This window comes from Olea europaea, chromosome 15 (genome assembly GCF_002742605.1).
Source record: "Olea europaea var. sylvestris chromosome 15, O_europaea_v1, whole genome shotgun sequence".
Lineage (NCBI taxonomy): Eukaryota > Viridiplantae > Streptophyta > Magnoliopsida > Lamiales > Oleaceae > Olea > Olea europaea.
The window spans coordinates 7504598-7526052 of record NC_036251.1 but is presented as its reverse complement, the minus strand read 5'-3'; the positions used below and the strand labels follow the sequence as shown (position 1 = coordinate 7526052).

The 21455-nt window shown below is 32.6% G+C and overlaps 1 protein-coding gene across 1 annotated transcript; it reads left to right on the top strand.

Annotated features, from left to right (window-relative positions):
• Window positions 1-14841: 14841 nt before the first annotated feature.
• Window positions 14842-18787, top strand: LOC111410015 (agamous-like MADS-box protein AGL15). Its single transcript, XM_023040169.1, has 8 exons — window positions 14842-15399; window positions 16424-16499; window positions 16893-16951; window positions 17046-17145; window positions 17283-17324; window positions 17544-17585; window positions 17686-17828; window positions 17961-18787. Exons 1-8 carry the CDS (start codon window positions 15218-15220, stop codon window positions 18031-18033), a joined length of 717 nt encoding a protein of 238 aa, XP_022895937.1. The 5' UTR covers window positions 14842-15217; the 3' UTR covers window positions 18034-18787.
• Window positions 18788-21455: the final 2668 nt, after the last annotated feature.

The window sequence follows — 21455 nt, the reverse complement described above, 5'->3', positions numbered from 1 at the left end:
CTTTCTTTATACATGCATGTACGTGTCATTCGAGTATTTTAGAGTTTAAAACACAGGAGAGACAACAGCCCACAGATTAAAGAGGAATTGGTGTTTTGGGATTTTAATTGTTTATTTTTCTGGGTTTTGGGAAAGAAAAAATGGGTCGAGGAAAGATTGAAATCAAGAAGATCGAGAATGTAAACAACAGGCAAATCACTTTCACAAAGAGACGCATAGGCCTGTTGAAGAAGGCAGATGAACTGGCTGTTCTTTGCGAGGCAGAGGTTACGGTTATAATTTTTTCCAACACGGGGAAGCTTTTCGAGTTTTCCAGTTCCGAGTATGCACTTTATGCTTTTCAAATTATTCCTTTGGGGTTCTTTTTTGGATTTTTGGGTTGGGGTCTCATTGATTTGATGCATTTGTGTTCTTGTTATTCTTTGATTTTATGCTTTATTAAATCAACTTGATCAGAAATTTTGAGTTTGATGTTGATTTAAACGCTAGCAATTTTAAATGTTGACTTTGGATTGATAAGTTACGGTTTTATTGAATTTTCTTGTAATTTGACTTTGTTTAATTAATTTTCTAATAGTGTGTTATTGAGTTTTCCAGTGTTTGATTCTTTTTTATTTTTTATTTTTGAATTATTTGGTGCTCCAAATACAAAAGTAATACAAAAGGGATTGGAATGCTGGCGTAAATTTTTTTTTTGAAATAATAATTGACAATTTTGTGGGGCCTCATTCTCTGCTAAGATTTAAGTTTCTGGATTTTTACTTTTATTTCATTCCTTGCAATTATTGATTCAATTAATTGTTGAGTTAGTGCGTATCAATCTAGTATTAGTCTTTTTCAGCAATTTTCTTTTCTTCTCTTCTCGAAGATGCTGAAATATAATAACTCGAATTAAAAAAGTTTGAAATTTTGAAATAAAGAGATTATGTGGACAAACTGTGACAATATTCAGTCGGTGGATACGACAAAATGAGTTAGTCATCGCCATTTAATGAGTTGGTCAATATGCCGAAAGAAGTTAATAGGTACATCCACAACATGAACTGGCCGATACCAACAAGACGAGTTAGTCCATCGAGAGTACTATCCCTTTAATTGGAACAGATAAATGAGGATACATGGCAAAATTTTTGCATTTAGTAGATTTTGTAAAAGCTAATAAAATATATGTTTGAAATGTTGATAAAAGTTGTGTGTCCTATGAAATGTGTAGTTGAAATGAGTTTTAAGAATTGGAGGTCGAATAGGGGCTAAATGTATTGCCAAAATCGATGCGTATTAGTTTCGACTATACTTTTGTGGCCACCTATGTAGTCTAACTCGGGTGTTAAAACTTTGTTATAGCAATCAAATATTTGCCCAACTGGGAGAATGTTGGAATAATTCCATATGTGAGCTTCACATTCGATTGCAAATTTTACGGGTTAGATGTAGGCTCATAATGATATTTGTGATTGGACCAAATTTATTAAATGATCACTTAGGCCTTTTACACCTTACCGGTTGTGATTAATCTGATGTGGTAATTTTAAATATGTGGGCTGGAAATAAATCCTAATTAAATTTCTAGTCGTAATAGGACGACTCAATTATTTTCTATATATAAAGGCTAGGTCCCATTTCCTCTCCATATGTTTTATTAGCTTGACCTATTGATAGCTAATACTTTGTGAGGAGTAAGGAGGGGAAGATCTTGACTGCTATTACAACTATCATTCATATCAATAATGGATTCCGCAAGTATGAATTCAATTTATCAATTTATTATTTTTGTGATTCTTGATTCTTAGCATGATTGAAATTAAATATTAACAAGTTGTTCTAGCAATCATCTTCACCTTTTGTGTCTTTCGCCTTACTATTCCCAAAAAAGGGAGCTCATCTCAAGGGCATGCTTTTGAAAGGATTAAAATAAGGAAGTAAGATAGGAAAGTCCACTTGTCAGCATGGAGAAATTTCTTATCTTTCAAGTTTGGGAGTGATCTACTTGGATCCAAAAACTCCCGTCGAAAAGGAATTTTTGCAAATTAGCTTCTTCAGTCATCTCTACTACAAAAGATTATTATCATCCAAACTCTATCTATAGAACTCTTGTGAGGTTAGGTATCTAGAGACGATGGCTTTTGCAACCGCAAGGGGTAGTGAAATTGATATTTCTCTTTGGGACATCCACGAGATTAGTGAACTTTCAATCATGGAACATTATTATGAAAAAGTAGCTCCAAGCCTTTCAGAGTTGATAGATGATCTCCCTAATTCTTGTTTGTATCTTTTTAATGTATTCTCATTAATTGCTAATGAGAAAGAATCTGACTACATTACTCATGCTGCTTCGGTTGAATTTTGTTTCGATAAAATGGTTGTGTCCAAAATTCTCAACAAAGCAAAGCTTATAAAAGTATCATGAATTTAAATCCATTTAAAAGGCGTCAAAAAGGACATCAACAAAAATAAGGAGGCCCATTATTGTAGACAAGCTAAAAGATATTTTCGTAGAGACCAAAGTCCTTGAAGTCATTTGTTAATATCTTTATCTATGAAGAAAGATAAAGAGCTAGAAATAACAGAATATATCGTTCTGCAGCTTTGTTGTTTTGTTCTTCCCTCCGAGGAAGAATTTAAGAGAGTTGAGACTTTTAAAACATCTAAAATAGTTACTGGATTCACTTACAGCCTAGTTCCTACTATATCAGCAAGCATTTATGAGGGACTCATGCCAATATATAACTGCTTATTAGCTTGGGACCTTGGCAAAATTTTACATTCATTTCTCGGACATTTTTTGTTTGAGTTGGAACTTATTTTGTCCTCGATATTTTTGATAACATAGATGAAAATTATTATCGTCTTACTATCCAAAGATACGCAGGCACGTGACATGACTTCTGAAAATAATAATAATAATAATAATAATAATAATCACAAGAGTTGTTTTAACAAATTTGTGAGCATGTGAGAGAAACTAATGAGCTAACAAAGTTTCAATCATTAACACATGCGAACTTCTAAGAATATAGTAATAAAATCTGAGATTTTGGGGTCAAAGAATACTTAAAATTTGGAAATTAGTTAGGTCCACACTGTCCAAATTGTTTCAAGTCAAACTCAATACACTTAATACATTAAGACAAGCTTTTCTCTTTTAAAAATTTAATTATTAATTACCTTCCAAAATATTCAGGATAATGGAATAGTTTAGTCTTTTCAGTTAAAATCGCATGCAAAATTCAACATGCAATAAGTAAAAACAATTATCATATTTATTGATAGAAACAATTGTTGGGAAAATTAAGTGATTTGTGTGTAGATTTATTTATCAATTAGCATAATCAGTTAATTGACATAAATATAATTCAATAATAATATAAAATAAGAAGAGGGCTAGAAAAGCAAGCCTTGGGAGATGTCGAAGACGCCGTCCTAAAACCGTGTTACCTCCCCTTCGTGTGGGTTCTTTCGGCACTATACGGCTCCAAGATAAAACCTATGTGGTTCTCCTTCTATGAACACGACCATATGGAGATAAGTGAACGAGCCTTTATTGAGATACCAAAAGTAAAATATAAAATTGATAGTGTAAAAATTTAATCCCCACAATAATGAGAATTATCCCAATTAACATATAAGTTACACTATGAAATTATGAGTTTTCATTTGGAATTAAACCTAGAAATTAAAAGAAAACTGAACATTAATGGATATTAGTTTTGAAAGGTTGAAACTTATATGTTACAACAATCCCCCACAAGTTTTAAGCTTTCAAAATAGAGAAATATATATAATAGTGATAACTTTACACTGTGTAATAGGTGTAGGTGTTTTTTGGACTTGAACCTTACTTGGTGGTAACAATCTTCATTTAAAGGAGCCATAATGGATTAAATATTAAATTAGGTCCTTTTAGCCAAATTTCAATTATTCCACGCACAATATCGATTTAGGCTCTAGTTCATACCGGGTAGTGTTCTTAATGGCTATGCCTGTAATCTTGATTTTAGTAAGAGTCTCTATGGAATTGCCCAATCACACCCACGGCCTCATGGCAACTCTTACATAGGTGAGTCCTCCAAGGGTGTGTGTGACCCACACCTTGCGAGAGTTCTCACCTCGATACTCATTCAAGGTTAGACCCTTCCTAACATCACATTATTATTTGAACTATCCCATAGGGATGAGCACAAGTAAAATAGTGTTATTATAAGTCACGTAGTATGGGTTGTTTTTACAACATTGAACCTTCTTGATGGGATCTCCAATTACAAAGGTTGGGTTACACCTGGAGGTAACTCCTTTATGGACTTAAGCCCATTCCCTTCGATGATTTAATTTATTTCATGTCCTTCTTGGACGACAATTTGATATCATCGATTTGCAATTCTTATTCTTTTCCTGCATATTCGCACATCTGCAAAATTGCATAAGAATTTTTCCAAAAATTTCAATATAGCATATATAATTATAATAAGATAATTTCATGACATTTCTGATATTGGCTTCTAGTAACATGTTTGGGGAGATGCATCCATTGGGCTCTTGCATTTCACATCCGTATTCCGAAGATATCCATCATGTGGAACTTGAAAATTTTGCATGTCTACAAACACTTCTCAAAATATTAGTGTCACAATAAATGAAATAACTTTAATAGATTTAAATAAAGTATGACTTTTAGATATTCATCCAACTTCTCGTCAAGCACTGACCAAAGAAATGAAAACTATATTAAATAGTTTAATACCCCCACATTTCAAGGATATACAACTTGTGGAACTTTTTTACCACATTCCAAAATCGCCTTTTTCTTTTTCATTTTTTCTTTTTTTCTTTCTTTTTTTTTTTGTGACATAGGAACCAACAAAACCTAGTATAAGTCAATATTGCGACATAAGCAGTTAAATAAGACAGCTTAAGACAAACATTTTTTTCCTCTAATTTTAGGGCAAGACAAATTAATTAAAATCAAATTTTAGTTAAATGTCAAATTAGAATCAAATTCTAACTTCAAGAATATATTCGTATGAATAATTAATTAAAATCAAATTTTAATTAAGTATTAAATTAAAATCCCACTCTAAATTAAATTGAATTAATATTTTAATCTAGGATAACACTCCTAAATAAAATTTAATTCAATTTAGGGTCAAAGTTTAATATTTAACTTAAAAAATCCAATTTGAACGAAAATATAAAAGTCGCCAATTTTAAATATGATTTTAAATAGGTCAAAAATAAGGTCAAACCCTGTTTGTTTCCCATTGTCTGGCCATAAAAATGAAAAACATGATCGTTATCCATCATATCAAACCACCATATTTGACTTTCTATCTCTTATGTGGATCTCGTAACGGCTATATTTTTTATTCTCATTCTTAAAAAAAAAAAAAAAAAGGGGAATCAAACGGGGTTTAAATTCATTTTCAAATTGCAATTGCATGATAGGCCCTCCATTTGAAAATTGCAAAGTGAATTGCAGACTAGGGCGCACAATCTTCCAAACTGCAGCTCAAACCCCCGTCTCAATTAACCCCAAATCAACTACAAACCCTAATTAAATTTCACCCAAATTCTTGGCAGCGTCAATCAACTCCCTTCCATCGACCATGCACCGTCGCTGATATGCCCTACAACAGCTCGAATTAGCTATTGCTACTCGTGTTGCAGCATAGCAACAGCAGTATGGCGAGACTTTGTAGCGGCGCTTGCAACCCCTGTAGATTCACGTGCGGTGGTACACGTCACCACATCACTTCTCCACCGCTAAGCCGCCCTACTATTTTTCTTTTCGACCCAAGATTTATTTTGCATTCAAAATAGATCTTGAAGAAAAAAAAATTCTTATTGTAGAAACAAGAAAAAAAATCAACTTTTGATTGTTCCCAAATATTTAAAACAATTTCAAACAAACACAAAGTAGGCTCTGATTCCACCGTTGGGAATCTACTTATCACGCGTAGCGGAAAATAAGACAAATTTCAATTTCCACCAAAGATCTTGTGTTTAGATAAAAATTGTGATAGAAAATATACCTTTGAAGAAATCTGTAAACTTTTTGCTTTTCCTTTTGTTACAGAAATATCGATCTATCACCCACAGCTGTCCAATTGTCCGCCTCCAATAATAATCTGCACAGAGAAACAGATTGTGACAACTAGGATTTTTTTTTGTGCTAGCAAGAATAATGAATTTTCTCTACGAATCCAAAAATCTAGCTACCTCTTTATACAAACCCAAATGGGCTTGGCTCATCGCCTAACCCAGTCCAAGATTTAATTAACCCATTTAATTAAATTCGATCCATGAATTAATTAATTCGGGCCAATAAATAAGTAATCCAATTAATTAATTTATCCAACGCTTGTTAAATTAATTAATTGTTAAAACACAATCTTCCAGGTCTCCTTTTGTGTATGACCTATCAGGTTCTTAATCACGATGCCTAACGACGTGAATTATTATTTTGATCTAATCAAAATCGATAAATTAAAACACCCTTTTAATTTATCACATACTCATGTTTGACATCCTAGATTGACATCTAGCAATGTGTCAAGGCAATGCATGTGACGAAAAATGTCACATGGTATGACAAAATCAAGCTTGTTCGTTTACCGTGAAATTATAATCCCTTCGTCAATATGATCCGATCAATTACGAAATATGGATAAGTGTCAATCTCAATTACCGATCATATCTTTCATTCCACTATTAAGTCAATATAAGTCGAAAACTCCTTTTCGACTTATTAGTATCCTTGGTCAAGGATTTGATTATTGACTTAATTGAATGAAATGTATATCATAATCTCTTACTATCTACGAGTGACCAATCCTCTATTGGTCATTCACAACTTTCATATGATTCTTGACATACCCGAATGACGTTGTATTAGGAGCCCTTGGCAAAGCAACATCCATCGCCAAAGTATGGCTATCATCATATAAGGCACCATGAAGACTTCAAGTCAAAGGACCGATTTCACTATCGAACGTTAGAGATTAACCACTGACACTCTGATAGTTATCCATGTGAAATCTCTCGACGGGTTTCCTCCTTTTCTTACGTCTTCAATCAGTCCAGCTCAACCTATATCCTATATTAATTGGCATGCAAGCCTAAATAAATATTGGACTCACATGCCCATATTAACAATAGCAATAACGGACTCGCATGTCCAAAAAAATTAAGAGCTCACAGGCCTATAAAACGACAAGAATAAAATTAACCATTCAACACATCCACATGGTCAGGTTCATAATCATTCACTAATAAACATTCATGGCATAAATATTTTTCCCATATAATAGCTAATATTATATACAGATGCATTTCAAGTTCTAGCAATTAAAGTCGACTAAACTAATTTAGACAAATAGATCAGAACAATTAAATAATTAATTAATTAATCAAATTAATAAATTAATTTAATTAGCGGTATATTTAATTAAAATCAAATTTTAAGTAAATACCGAATTAGAGTCCAACTCTAATTCCACAATTATAGGGCGGGGCTATTTAATTAAAATCAAATTTTAATTAAATATTAAATTAGAGTCCAACTGTAATTTCAAAATTTAAGGAGGTTGAATTTAATTAAAATCAAATTTTAATTAAATAGCAAATTTAGAGTCCAACTCTAATTTCAAGATTCAGGTCGAGCTTATTTAATTAAATCAAATTTTAATTATGCAACATATTAGAGTCCAACTCTAATTTTAAGAATAATTTTAGGGCAAGAAAATTTAATTAAAATCAAATTTTAATTAAATGTCAAATTAGAATCCAATTCTAACTTCAAGAATATATTCGGGTGAATAATTAATTAAAATCAAATTTTAATTAAGTATTAAATTAGAGTCCAACTCTAAATTAAATTAAATAAATATTTTAATCTAGGATAATACTCCTAAATAAAATCTAATTCAATTTAGGGTCAAAGTTTAATATTTAACTTAAAATTCAATTTTAACAAAAATATAAAAGTCGTCACCAATTTTAAATATGATTTTAAACGGGTCAAAATTAAAATTTTAGCTCAAACGTTTTGAAAAAGAAATTTTTTAAATTCATTTTCAAAATTGCATTTAAAACATTTTTGAACAATTGCAATCTGACTCCAAGTTTAAAATTAAAAGGTAGTCATTCAATTAACTCAATTACATGACACGCCCTCCATTTGAAAAATGCAAAGTGACCCTTTTTCATAATTACAGACTAGGGCGCACAATCCTCCAAATTGTAGATCAAACCCCCGTCTCAATTCACCCCAAATCAATTGAAAACCCTAATTAAATTTCACCCAAATTCTTGGCGGTGCCAATCGACCATGCGCCGTCGATGTCATCCTATTTCAACGGCGGCGTATGCCGCTGTAGTGTGTTGACAGGCGCCATTGTCCGTCTCCATCGCGAAGCCGCCCCACCATTTTTTTGACCCAAAATTTATTTTCCATTCAAAACAGATTTTAAAGAAGAAAAAATAAATTTCTATACGCCGTCGCAGTATGGCGACAGGCGCCACTGCGCATCTCCGTCTCGAAGCTGCACCACCATTTTTTTGACCCAAAATTTATTTTCCATTCAAAACAGATTTTAAAGAAGAAAAAATAAATTTCTATACGCCGTCGCAGTATGGCGACAGGCGCCACTGCGCATCTCCGTCTCGAAGCTGCACCACCATTTTTTTGACCCAAAATTTATTTTCCATTCAAAACAAATTTTGAAGAAGAAAAAATAAATTTCTAATTGCTAGAAACAAGAAAAAAATAAAATCAACTTTTGGTTGTTCCCAAATGTTTAAAACAATTTCTAACAAGCACAAAGTAGGCTTTAATACCACTATTGGAAACCTACTTATCATGCGTAGCAAAAAATAAGATAAATTTTGATTCCCACCATGGATCTCTTTGTGTTTAAATAGAAATTGAGATAGAAAATATACCTTTGAAGAGATCTGCAAACTTTTTGTTTTTCCTTTTGTTCAATAACATCAATCTTTCACCAACAACTGTCTAATTGTCCAACCTTCAATGCTAATATGTACAGAGAAAAATAGATTGTGACAATTAGGGTTTTTCTTGTGCTAGCAAGAATAAAGAATTTTCTCTATAGACCCAAAAACCCTAGCTACCTATTTATACAAACCTAAACGGGCTTAGTCCATCTCCTAACCCGGTCCAAAATTTAATTAACTCATTTAATTAAATCATGTCCATGAATTAACTAATTCGAGCCAATAAATAAGTAACATAATTAATTAATTAATTTATCCAACACTTGTTAAATTAATTAATTGGTAAAATACAATCTTCCAGTTCTCCTTTTGTGTGTGACCTATCAGGTTCCCAATCACGATAACTAATGACGTAAATTATTATTTTGATTTAATCAAAATTGACAAATTAAAATACCCTTTTAATTTATCACCTACTCACGTTCGCCATCTCAGATTGACATATAACAATATATCAAGGCAATACATGTGACAGAAAATGTAATGTGGTATGACATAAACAAAATTGTTCGTTTACCGTGAAATTATAATCATTTCATTAATATGATTTGATCAATTATGAGATATGGATAATTGTCAATCTCAATTATCGATCATATCTTTCATTCCACTATTAAGTCAATATAAGTCGGAAACTCATTTTCAACTTATGAGTGCACCTTGGCCAATGATTTTATTATCGACTTAACTGAATGAAATGTAGATCATAAGCTCTTGCTATCTAAGAGTGACGAATCCTCTATTGGTCATTCACAACCTTCATATGATTTTTGACATATCCGAACAACGTCGTATTAGTGGCTCTTGGTAGAGCAACATCCAATATCACTAAAGTATGACTCTCCTCATATAAGGCACCATGATGACCTCAAGTCAAAGAACAAATTTCACTACCGAACGTTAGAGATTAATCGCTGACACTCAAATAGTTATCCATGTGGAATCTCTCAGTATGTCTCCAATGTTTATAACAAAACAGTATAACAAAACATCCACGTGTTCATTTAAGTGTCACCACACTTTAGTTTGTAAGATCCGCTACTTACTTCATAAGAAATACCACACGTGATGATCTATCTATAATAACGATGATCTTATCTCGTTATTTTTTATGACCACGAACGATTTAAGATTCAATCATATGTAATTTGTATCTCACAATCACAACTCCTCATGATTAACAAATTATCAAGATTTGAATCTACAGACTCAATTATTTAATTTAATTAAATATCTATTATTTAATTTAATTGAATATCAATTAAATAATAGATCTGTCATAAAATTGCATCGATTATTTATTAAAAGTATTTATGTCCAATGTTGATTGGACATAGGGCATAACACTTATATCATAGTCAAAGATAAAATCATCTGCTTCACTATCAATGTACTCAGTCTCTTCTTCTTCTTCTTCTTCTTCCTCGTCCTCCTCCTCCTCCTGAGACGACGACAGAGATGATCTGGAGACGAGGGGGATGGAAGTGATGGGGTAATAGGGTCATTTGGAATGAATTCAGATAAATTGTTCCCAGTTTCTATCTTGATGACATGCAGTGTTTTCTCAGGGACCTTCTCATCGTTCGATATCTTAGTCTCAGTTTTGTGCATCCTATTTTGCTCTTCTTGCATTAACGGATATTGTTCTGGAGAGGGAGATTTTGGGGGGACAAAGAGGCAGTGGGAGGTGCCCCATTTTTCACCTCAGATAATTTAGGCGCCGCCATCTTTCTGCCAATTTTTACATCACTGCTTTTTCTGCCTTTCCCATTTATACCATCTAAAGTGTCAGATGGGGAGGACGATAGTTTCACCTTCACAGGTTTCAACTGCACAGAAGGAGAATGTTTCTTGAACATATTATTTGTTCTCTTCTCATCTCTTGGCATCTTATTGTCAGTTGAGGTATCTAGTTTAAAGCCAACTTCATCTATTTTAGGAGGCAACGAAATTTCCCTCTTGATAATTTTGGGCGGATCTAGTCAGGGACGGACCCACATGGGGTCATGTGGGGTGAAATGACCCCACAAAATTTTGCCTCTGTTTGGTCTCTTTTTTTTTTTTTTCAATCTACTTTGATGCACTCGTCGGGATGTCAGAGGAAGTCAAAATATTGCATTCTTAATATCATTTCGAAGTGCTCATGGCCTAGTTTTTTACTTATTAATGGCATACGAAGTGGTCAACTATAGCAAAAGTTATGACATGATAACGTAGAGCGTTTGAAACTAGTATTTTGAGAATTCGATAATATTCTAAGTTTAAAAATTCGTTTGGGATCATATGCTATCTGAATCCACAAGTCATCTATACCATGTAAAAGTTTGTTTCGAAAACTAAATTGTTTTCATATCGAATGGTCCAAACGAATATCGAAAATAGTTAAATATGTATCAAACGTACGCTTCAAAAGAGACGTCTAACTCGTTTTTCTTTTAAAAAATTCAATTAATTATTATTTTTGCACGATAAATTTTTCAATATAATTTATATTGTTTCATTCGGAAGTCTTACATGAAATATGACGTAAATTTTTTAGGGTCGTTATGAATTAAATACAATTTGAATTACTTTCGAATTATATTTACTTTAAATTTGAATTTCACTTACTTCTTGAACCAAACTTGAATTTTATTTCGATTCATTTAATTTACTCAATGTTAGTTCAGCATTTGCCAATGAAATGATAAACAAAATTATACAAGTAGCAAAATTTATTTAATAATATTAATAATGATGTAATTATACGACGTTTTCAAAGTGTCAAAATACATATAAACTTATTTTCATTGATATTATGTTGTTTATTAAAAAAATATTTTTAAAAATTTGACCCCACAATACTAAAGGTCTGGGTCTGCCCTTAGATCTAGTGAAGAGGCTTTGGTAGTAGGTGAAGGCTTGAGTTTTCGTATACCGATTTTAATACCAGAGGAAGTCTTCTTATTTGGAGAATGATTTTTGGCCTCCGAGAATGGCTTGCTCTCCGGTGAATAGGATTTCACATCGGCAGAATGCATATTGCATTCAGGGGAGGGCTAGTGCTTGATAACCATTTCCTTCTTTATCTTTGCTGGAACTGGTGTGTCCATAGGATTCTGCTTGTTTGACTCAAGTTTTGTCATTCTCTTCAAAAGAGGGCACCTTAACTTCTCTCCAAATGATCAAATGCATGTTTTTCTGCCATATTTGCAGAAATCATGGCAAGAACCAGTTGAAGCTCTCAGATAATGAGAAACTGCACGTTGACTATTATTTGAAGAATCCGGGTTTCCAGTAGACTTCCTTGTTGAATTATCTCCAGCACGATACGAGCCCATGGATGTTCGGCGGCAATCGGAATTAATACTGTGTCCATTAATTAAGGAACCTGTATTTTTGAAAGAACCCTTTCCTGCATACTCTCTGTTGAATCCATTTGTTTCTGGAGTTATACCGAATCAATATTCTCTTTAGCCATAGAAGTGTAGAAAGCCAGAAACTTTCAAAGCCCTCATAATCTCCTTTATTTATTTATTTATGTCTTTAAATTTGTACTTGGGAATCTCATTGTCATTACCCTTAAAGCTAGCCATATTTAATTAAATAATAAGTAGGCACTGGGTAGAGAACCACAAGCTAACAATTTGGTTTATGGACAACCTTGTAGAAATTCAATAGATTGATAATAGATGCAGAGGAATGGTATACCAGTCAATGCACCACATCTAATACACAGATGACGCCAATCATTTATTTTCCTCTAGCAAGTTTTCCAATTTCAACAGACACATCTTCTGATAAGCTAAGAGTGTAGATCTTTTATAATTAAGTGGATAAGTAAAACATGCACAATGACTTTACCTGTCCATAATTGTCTAAACACAAATCACAACTCGACGATTGTTGAAAAAATTGAGCAATTTGTATATAGATTTATTTATCAAATGGCATAATCAATTAATTGACATAAACATAATCCAACAATAATATAAAATAAGAAGAGGGTTAGAAAAGTAAGCCTCGGGAGTCACGTCGAAGATACTGTTTTAAACTCGTGTTGTCTTCTCTTTTTGGGGGGTTCTTTCGGCACTACACGAATCCAAAATAAAACTCATGTGGCTTTCCTTTTATGGGCACGATCATAGGGAGATAAGTGAATGAGCCTTTATCAAGAGGCCAAAAGTATAATATAAAATTGTAGAAAGGATAATGCTTCAAGTGTTTCTCCCAAATTATAGAAATTGTAAAAATTTAATCCCCGCAATAATGAGAATTATCCCAATTAACAAATGAGTTACACTATGAAATTATGAGTTATCATTTTGGAATTAAACATAGAAATTAAAAAGAAAACTGAAAATTAATGGGCATTAGATTTGAAATATTGAAATTTATATTATGTTACAACAATAATTGCTTAAGATATTCCTTGAAAAGTGGCAAGCTATTTATCATTTTTCTCACGTAAATATTATAATCACATAAGCCCATAGTCAATTATCTTTAATTGTTATAAAAAAAAAAGCATAATCTAACAATAACATTTAGAATAATGTTATCTAGTACCAGTGCTAGAACGCCATATGATATTATGTAATATGTTCAATTAAATATAAAATTACATCATTCATTTAGTTGTAAATTTCATTTACTGACACCTAGTTTCTCCTTAATTTGGTGTTGTAATATTAGTTGTGCTAAATAACATTATTGCTAACATTAATCTCGTATATTTAGATTAAAATATGCCATGCATTTCATTACAATGCAATAACTACTTATCAATTGGACACCTAAAATAGTTGAAGCATATCTGGACCATCTATTGTAATAATCATTAGTTTTATAACAATTTTTATAATTAGACAATTTAATTTAAAATAAAAAAATCCATGATACACTTAAAGAGCATAAAAATCGTACTATTTATATAGAACCCTATGCAGTGTGGTGTAATAATAATAATTTAATGATAGAAAATAAATAAATTGCGGTTTAGTCATGATACAAACTCATTCATTTAACATGGAAGTTGTGCTATAGAAATATCATTTTGAACCTATTTGCATATTATGTAAGAAAAAGTGTACAATATACAACGTTTTAAACACAAAATAAATTCAAATTTTATCAAATTTATTCCACTTTCCCAAATATAATCCTTATTTGGTAAGACTACGATAAAAAATACTACCAAAATAAAACAACTACCCAAAATATGTAAACCAGATTTCATTTATTACCAATTTAATTAATATTAATTAATTATTACATGGACAGTAACGTATAATATGAGAAAAGATTACAACAATTCAATTAATGGTTTAAAATATTTCCGTTATTATATAGGGAAAATTAACCCTTTACAACAAAAATATATTGAATGCAGTATAAAAATCAAACTTTAGATCTTCCTAATCAAAAGCAAGATGCTGAAAATAGCACACATAGTAATGAATTGATTAGAAGAGACAAAACCTGGCTTAAAATTAGTCAAATATTCTCAAAAAATGTATAAATTGCAATAATAATTTTATGCCTCTATTATGTTTTCAAAAGTTGGCTAAGTATTTATGAATTGTAATTCTGGTACGAATTATTTTTAGGTAAAATATTTGCATCCGAAATCTTCAAAATTGAGGTTTTGAGTCCTCATTTTATTTAAATTTGTGGATTCAGATCCCAAGTTAACGAAAGTGTCAATGAAGATGTTAAGTTATTTGACGATTTTACCATCCAACGTTAAAATCTCATGAAATATTCATCTGATATTAATGTTCATTTTGACTGTTTCTATCTCTTAAAAATATAAATTCTTGAATTTATATAGGTTGAGGATCCAATTTTTTGCTTTTGTAGATTGAGAATCCAAAACGTCAAGAGAACGAAGAGTTTTACACAAAACAAAATAGCCATGCAAAAGCAAAAGCTTGCCGTTTCAAAGCCATTATGGGGCCTCATAAATACTCCTATCTCTTTGCCGCTCCGTATTTCTCGCTTTCTCCCAATTTTATAAACCCTGTCTTTTCCAGTTTTAGACCAAAACCCTCTTCAAAAAAAAAAAAAAGAACCCATTATTTTTCTCTTTCTTTATACATGCATGTATGTGCCATTCTAGTATTTTAGAGTTTAAAACGCAGGAGAGACCACAGCCCGACAGATTGAAGAGGAATTGGTGTTTTGGGATCTTAATTGTTTAATTTTTTGGGGTTTTGTGAAAGAAAAAATGGGTCGAGGAAAGATCGAAATCGAGAAGATCGAGGATGTAAACAACAGGGAAATCACTTTTAGAAAGAGACGCACAGGCCTGTTGAAGAAGGCACATAAACTGGCTGTTCTTTGCGAGGCAGAGGTTGCGGTTATAATCTTTTCCAACGCGGGGAAGCTTTTCGAGTTTTCCAGTTCTGAGTATGCACTCTAAGCTTCTCAAATTATTCCTTTGGGATTCTTTTTGGATTTTTGAGTTGGGGTCTCATTGATTTGATGCATTTGTGTTCTTGTTATTATTTGATTTTATGCTTTAATGGGGATTTATAAACTTTATTTGATCAGAAATTTTGAGTTTGATGTTGTTTTAAACGCTAGCAATTTTAAATGTTGACTTTGGATTGATAAGTTACGGTTTTATTGGATTTTCTTGTAATTTGACTTTGTTTAATAATTTTCTAATAGTGTGTTATTGAGTTTTCCAGTGTTTGATTCTTTTTTATTTTTTATTTTTGAATTATTTGGCGCTCCAAATACAAAAGTAATACAAAAGGCATTGGAATGCTAGTGTAAATTTTATTTTTGAAATAATAATTGACAATTTTGTGGGGCCTCATTCTCTGCTAAGATTTAAGTTTCTGGATTTTTACTTTTATTTCATTCCTTGCAATTATTGATTCAATTAATTGCTGATGTTAGTGCGTATCAATCTAGTATTAGTCTTTTTCTGCAATTTTCTCCTCTTCTAGAAGATGCCGAAATATAATAACTCGAATTAAAAAAGTTTGAAATTTTGAAATAAAGAGATTAGCTATGACAATATTGAGTCGGTGGATACGACAAAATGAGTCAGTTATCGTCACTGAATGAGTTGGTCATATGACGAAAGAAGTTAATAGGTACATACACAACATGAACTGGCCGATACCAACAAGACGAGTTAGTCCATCAAGAGTACTATCCCTTTAATTGGAACACATAAATGAGGATACATGGCAAAATGTTTGCATTTAGTAGATTTTGTAAAAGCTGATCAAATGCATGGTTGAAATGTTGATAAAAGTTTTGTGTCCTATGAAATGTGTGGTTGAAATGAGTTTTAAGAATTGGAGGTCGAATATGGGCTAAATGTATTGCAAAATTGATGCGTATTAGTTTCGACTATCAGTTTTACGTTCAACAATATTGTGTGGTGAACAGTATGGAAATTTCTCTGTTGTTGCAGCATGAAGAGAACACTTTCGAGATACAACAAGTGCCAGGGCCCATTCGAGGTGCCCGTACCAGCATTCAAGCCAGAGGTCTTTTATATACTTTTTGCTAGTTGTTGTTTTGCAGTAGGCTTGATCCCTTCCCTCTATTCTCAGTCCCTAAGTCTGATCTTTCTGCTTAATTTGCAATTAAATGGAATTTTTGTCAGGTTTTACTTAATAATTACAACTTCTGATGATTTTATTAAAAATACACGATGATATTCTATACTGATACTTGTCTGGCTCTCAGTTTAAGAAAATTTGACTACAGAGTACTCGATTATGTAGCTGTGAGAAGACCTTATACCCGTTATATGTTCGTTAGAGTGGCAATTTCTTGGTCACTTCTCTGTAAGTGATGATTTCCTCTCAATTTTAATCTTTGCTAATAACAACTTTTTTTTTTTTTTTTTGTATTCCCTCTTATTTAACCTGAAACAGGAACCCAAGGAAGTGGACTTACTCAAGCTGGAAATACCGAAACTTACAACGAAGCAAATGTATGATTCTCTTAGTAAACTGAATGTCGATTACTAAATTTTTTTTTTCCAAATGTGAAGGTTTTTTAAATGAACTTTTGCCTGTGATGTTTAGGAAATTCTTGGGTAAAGACCTCACAGGGATGAGTGTACAAGAACTGGGTGCTCTCGAACAACAACTCAATGAAGGGTTGTTATGCATAAAGGAGAGAAAGGTTAAGCTTTTCTTCCTCTTTCAGTTGTATAACCTGATTAACTAGTTCTTACACAGGAAAATTGGAATGCAAACGACCATACATATTTAAGTTCTCAAGAGACTTTGGGGTCGTAATAGAATGTTCTTCATTTTCAGGAGCAACTATTGCAGCAACAACTAGCACATTCGAAAATGCTGGTATGACGTCCTTGACTTTTATCTAGTTAGACCATGCTATAGAGATGTGACAAGAATTTCCGAGTAAGAGAAAACCAAACATATCCGGTTATGAAAATTGGAATACAAGAATCAGATCATGTATCAGATCGAATTCTGAACATGATAATGGAATTGGGTTCCAGAATTTTTTGACATAAATTTCTGTGACAAAAGTACCTAATTTACTTTCGAATGCAGGAAAGACAAGCCACTCTGGAGAACAAAGCTTTACGTGAACAGGCAATCTGAGTTTTTCTTTACGTGACAATAATTCCTCATAGCAGGCTTTTAGTTATGAATTATATCTAAAAACCTTTTATTGGTTTCATATGTGATGCAGGTAGAAAAATTGAAAGGTTTCTTTCCATCGATCGAGCATTTGGCACCACTCGTCTTAAAGAACTCTCCCGTGGAAAAGAATAATTATGGGAGTATAGGAGGTGGGCTTGATGATGATGTCTCCAATACCACTTTGACCTTGGGGTATTTTGCTCCTGCTTGATCTTGCATAGCATCAATCTTACTTCACTGGTTTTTCTTCGGATTTTATGAAATTTCTTAAATATTTTCTGTCCAAATGTTCTTCTATATTTACATGCAACTTCTCTTGTCCAGGCCAACATATGATGTTTGTCGAAAAAGGAAAGCATTTAATGGTGAAGCAAGTACAAGCAACATTGAGATTTAAGTTGGCCAGCTAGGATCCTTCTCCTGTTGTATACCATCATTCTGGGCGATAGGATTAAGCTGACAGAAATAATCCAGTTTAGTGTGTTGAAAGCAACTAAAAGCTATATTTTATTTTTATTTTTCTTTTGACAACTCCCTTTTTTTTAATTCTATTTTTAGACAATGTCCTTTATAGATCTCATCTTCAAGATCTAGGAATGACTAGTTACATAGGTACTACTGGTGTTGATATTTTTCTTTCTCCAATAAAATTATTCGGCAGCCTGGTACTTGGATGGTTTTCATAATTGTGTTTCTTTCATGGCATGTCTGGTCTATACTCTTTTAACTTCAACACATGTGATATACGGTCTTATAGGCAATTGTCTTCTCTGCTTCCTGGGCATCTATTTGTTACGGGTTCTGAAGCTAGACAGTTTGATCGGATTTTTAAAAAATTTCCTGCTGAAAGGAGCAATGATAGACAAAATTTCAGGCCTTTACTCTGTGAGAAATGCTACTATTGAAGTTTGACCCACATTCGATTGGGTTTTGGTTGATTAGTTGAAGTCGGCCTCGAAGAGGTGAAGATATGGACCAAGGAATGATTTCGATTTCGCTCGCTGCAACCCAAGCTCTCGCTCGAGAACTCAAACTTTATGTTATTTTCGATCTCGCTCGCTGCAAATCAAACTTTATGTTATTTTCATCTTTAGGACTTTTATTAGGGTTTTGACACGATCCCTAGTAAACTCTTCTTTACGATTAGAACAAGCTAGATAATGTTGTAAATACAATATCTTTGTATTGTTTCTCCATATTATAGTGAATTCTCCTTTCCTCTGCCAAATTTTTTGTGTTCTTCTAATGTTGTAATTGCTACTTTTTATTGTGTTATATAATCTTTTCCTTAATTCCTACCAAGTAGTATCAGAGCTTAAAGTTTGATTTGTCAATGCAGTATGATATTCCACTTTTGGTTTGCAACACTAGATTCTCATTTTTGGAAAGTGAAGATGCAAGGTGCTCGCTCAGGTGGATTTAGAAAGCACTGTGTTGGGATTTGATAAGATGCCCTTAAATTAGTCTATGGAAAAGAAACAACGTAAGAATCGAAAAGCTTTATCACAGATTCAAGAATCGAAAAGCTTTATCACAGATTCATCTTAATCTTTCAAATCATATTCTTCAAGATGTTCTGAAGAAAAAAACCGTAGCGGCATAATTATTGAAGTTGGAGCAATTGAGCATGACTAAAAGTCTAATTAGGAAATTATACTTGAAACAACGTTTATATTCTCATTGTATGATACTTTTACATTCCTAGAAAATTAACTTGCTGTCTTTAAAGAAATTGTCGATGATTTGAAAACCTTAGAAGTTAAGTAAGATAAAAAAGTTTTGGGGTTAAGTGTTCATTACCTGCTTTATATATGTCGTTTAGAGACACGATATTATATAATCGTAATACGTAGTTAGTATATGATGCTTTGCTTTCAAATGAGAAGATAAAACATCTAGTTGGATCTGAGCTCAAAAAGAAGGCCTTTCGTTGCTCATAGTGGCTATGAGATGGACAGTTCGAAGTATAGCTTGAGTAATAAAATTTGTAACTATTACAAGAAGAGGCATATAAAGAAGTATTTCTATAAGTTGCAAAATAGAGAAAAATTGGCTACGAATTAGAAAGGAAAGCAACCAAAAACTTCAGGTGAATCCGACATTGCAAAAAATTGTAATAGTTATGAAGAACTTTTGATTATTTCTGAAAATGACTCCAAACTTGATGAGGATTGGATTCTTGATACAACTTTACTTTTTATATGTATTCTAATCGAGATTCATTTTCAGCATATGATTAAGTTTCGAAATTGGAAGTGTCAGACTTAAGGTGTTGGATGGGACGGTAAGAACACTTGATGAGGTTAATACGTTCCAAATTTGAAGAGAAATCTTATTTACTTGTTAAACACGCAACTAAAAGAAATATTAGGCCTCCACAAAGGTGCAAGCTGATTTAGTTGCATATGCTTTAACTGTGATTGAACGATTGAGTCTACCGAAGAATCTTTTACAAAAGCATTTTGTGGCACTGATTCTATTTTAGGGCATGTTTTGGCCCTGTTTGGTAACTTTTGAATTATATGTAATTTTGTTGCTTGTGGTGATAATTCGAGAAAATTTTGGGAACCCAAGGTAATTCTGCTAAGGAGTGCTTAAATTCATTTATCCTAGTTGGATTTTCTGGAAGTGGTGGAGAATTTGTTCGTTGGAGAATTGGTTGAAGTTCTTGTTGAAGAGTTCAGTTTTTGCCTTGTCATGGAATTACTATCCGAGTGGAAAATCTTTGAAGTTCAATTCATTGCATGGAATTTAGTTCAAGGTGGAGATTTACTGAAGTTCGAACCAAATTTAGTAGGGTTTTGGTGGATTAGTTGAAATGGGCTTTGAAGAGATCAACTTATGGAACAATGAATGATTTCGACATTTTTCACTCGCTACGCGCCAAGCTCCGACTCGAGTACTCGTAGCAAGGAGCGCGAGTTCTAGACTGGCACTCGAACATAGATGTGTTTTAGCCCATAATCCATTTCGCGTTTTGACTTATTTTTTAATGCTATTTTTATCTTTAGGATGTCTTAGGGTATTGGCATGCTCCCTATATATAGTAGACTTTTTTTTTATTTTTTTAATTATAACAATTAGAACAAGTTAGACTATATTGTAAACACAATATCTTTGTATTGGTTCTCCAATTATAGTGAATTCCCCTTTCCTTTGCCAAAATTATTGTATTTTTCTTGTATTGTGATCTCGTTACTTAATTCCTTACAGCTACCTATACAGAGGATCTGTATATGCAACAAGACTATCTATACAAATCCCCTATGTGGTATGCATTTAATGGATTTGAAAAATTCACCTATAGATGCATGCCACATGTGTACTTGTAAGGCTATCTATACAAATCCCCTATATAGTTAGCAAAATCATTTCTCTGTAGGACTATATTCAATGGGGGTATTGCAAACCTGGACGTGTTCTAACCTTAATTCCATGGTGGTATATTTGGCTAGAAATGAATTCTTCAGATGAATGGATAAACGATGGAGTGGAAAATACTAATTCGGTTACATGGGAGGTAATACGTAGGAAGCACACGAAATGGGCCTTATGCCTCGTAGAGCTAATCCTAGGCCAGCTCATATTAAACTAGGGATTGGAAGGTCAACACATTATTAAGCTTTCTTTTGCAAAGAATTTATTAACAGCTTAATTTATAAATAAATTAAAATTAAAATGTGTAACTAAAAAATGAAATTTGATTATTTATAAATTATTTATAAATTTTACAAAAATGGAGGCTAAGACTTGAGGTTTACTTTTAAAAAGTCAATCCCGTTAAGAGTAATTAGCCAAAATCTTTATATTTCGGTTATC

Excerpts from the sequence above, each read along its gene's own strand:
- LOC111410015 (XM_023040169.1), top strand. The coding sequence starts at position 15,218 with ATGGGTCGAGGAAAGATCGAAATCGAGAAGATCGAGGATGTAAACAAC. Across the intron at positions 17,146-17,282 it reads TATGCATAAAGGAGAGAAAG|GAGCAACTATTGCAGCAACA; the intron begins GTTAAGCTTTTC and ends CTTCATTTTCAG. Across the intron at positions 17,325-17,543 it reads TAGCACATTCGAAAATGCTG|GAAAGACAAGCCACTCTGGA; the intron begins GTATGACGTCCT and ends TTTCGAATGCAG.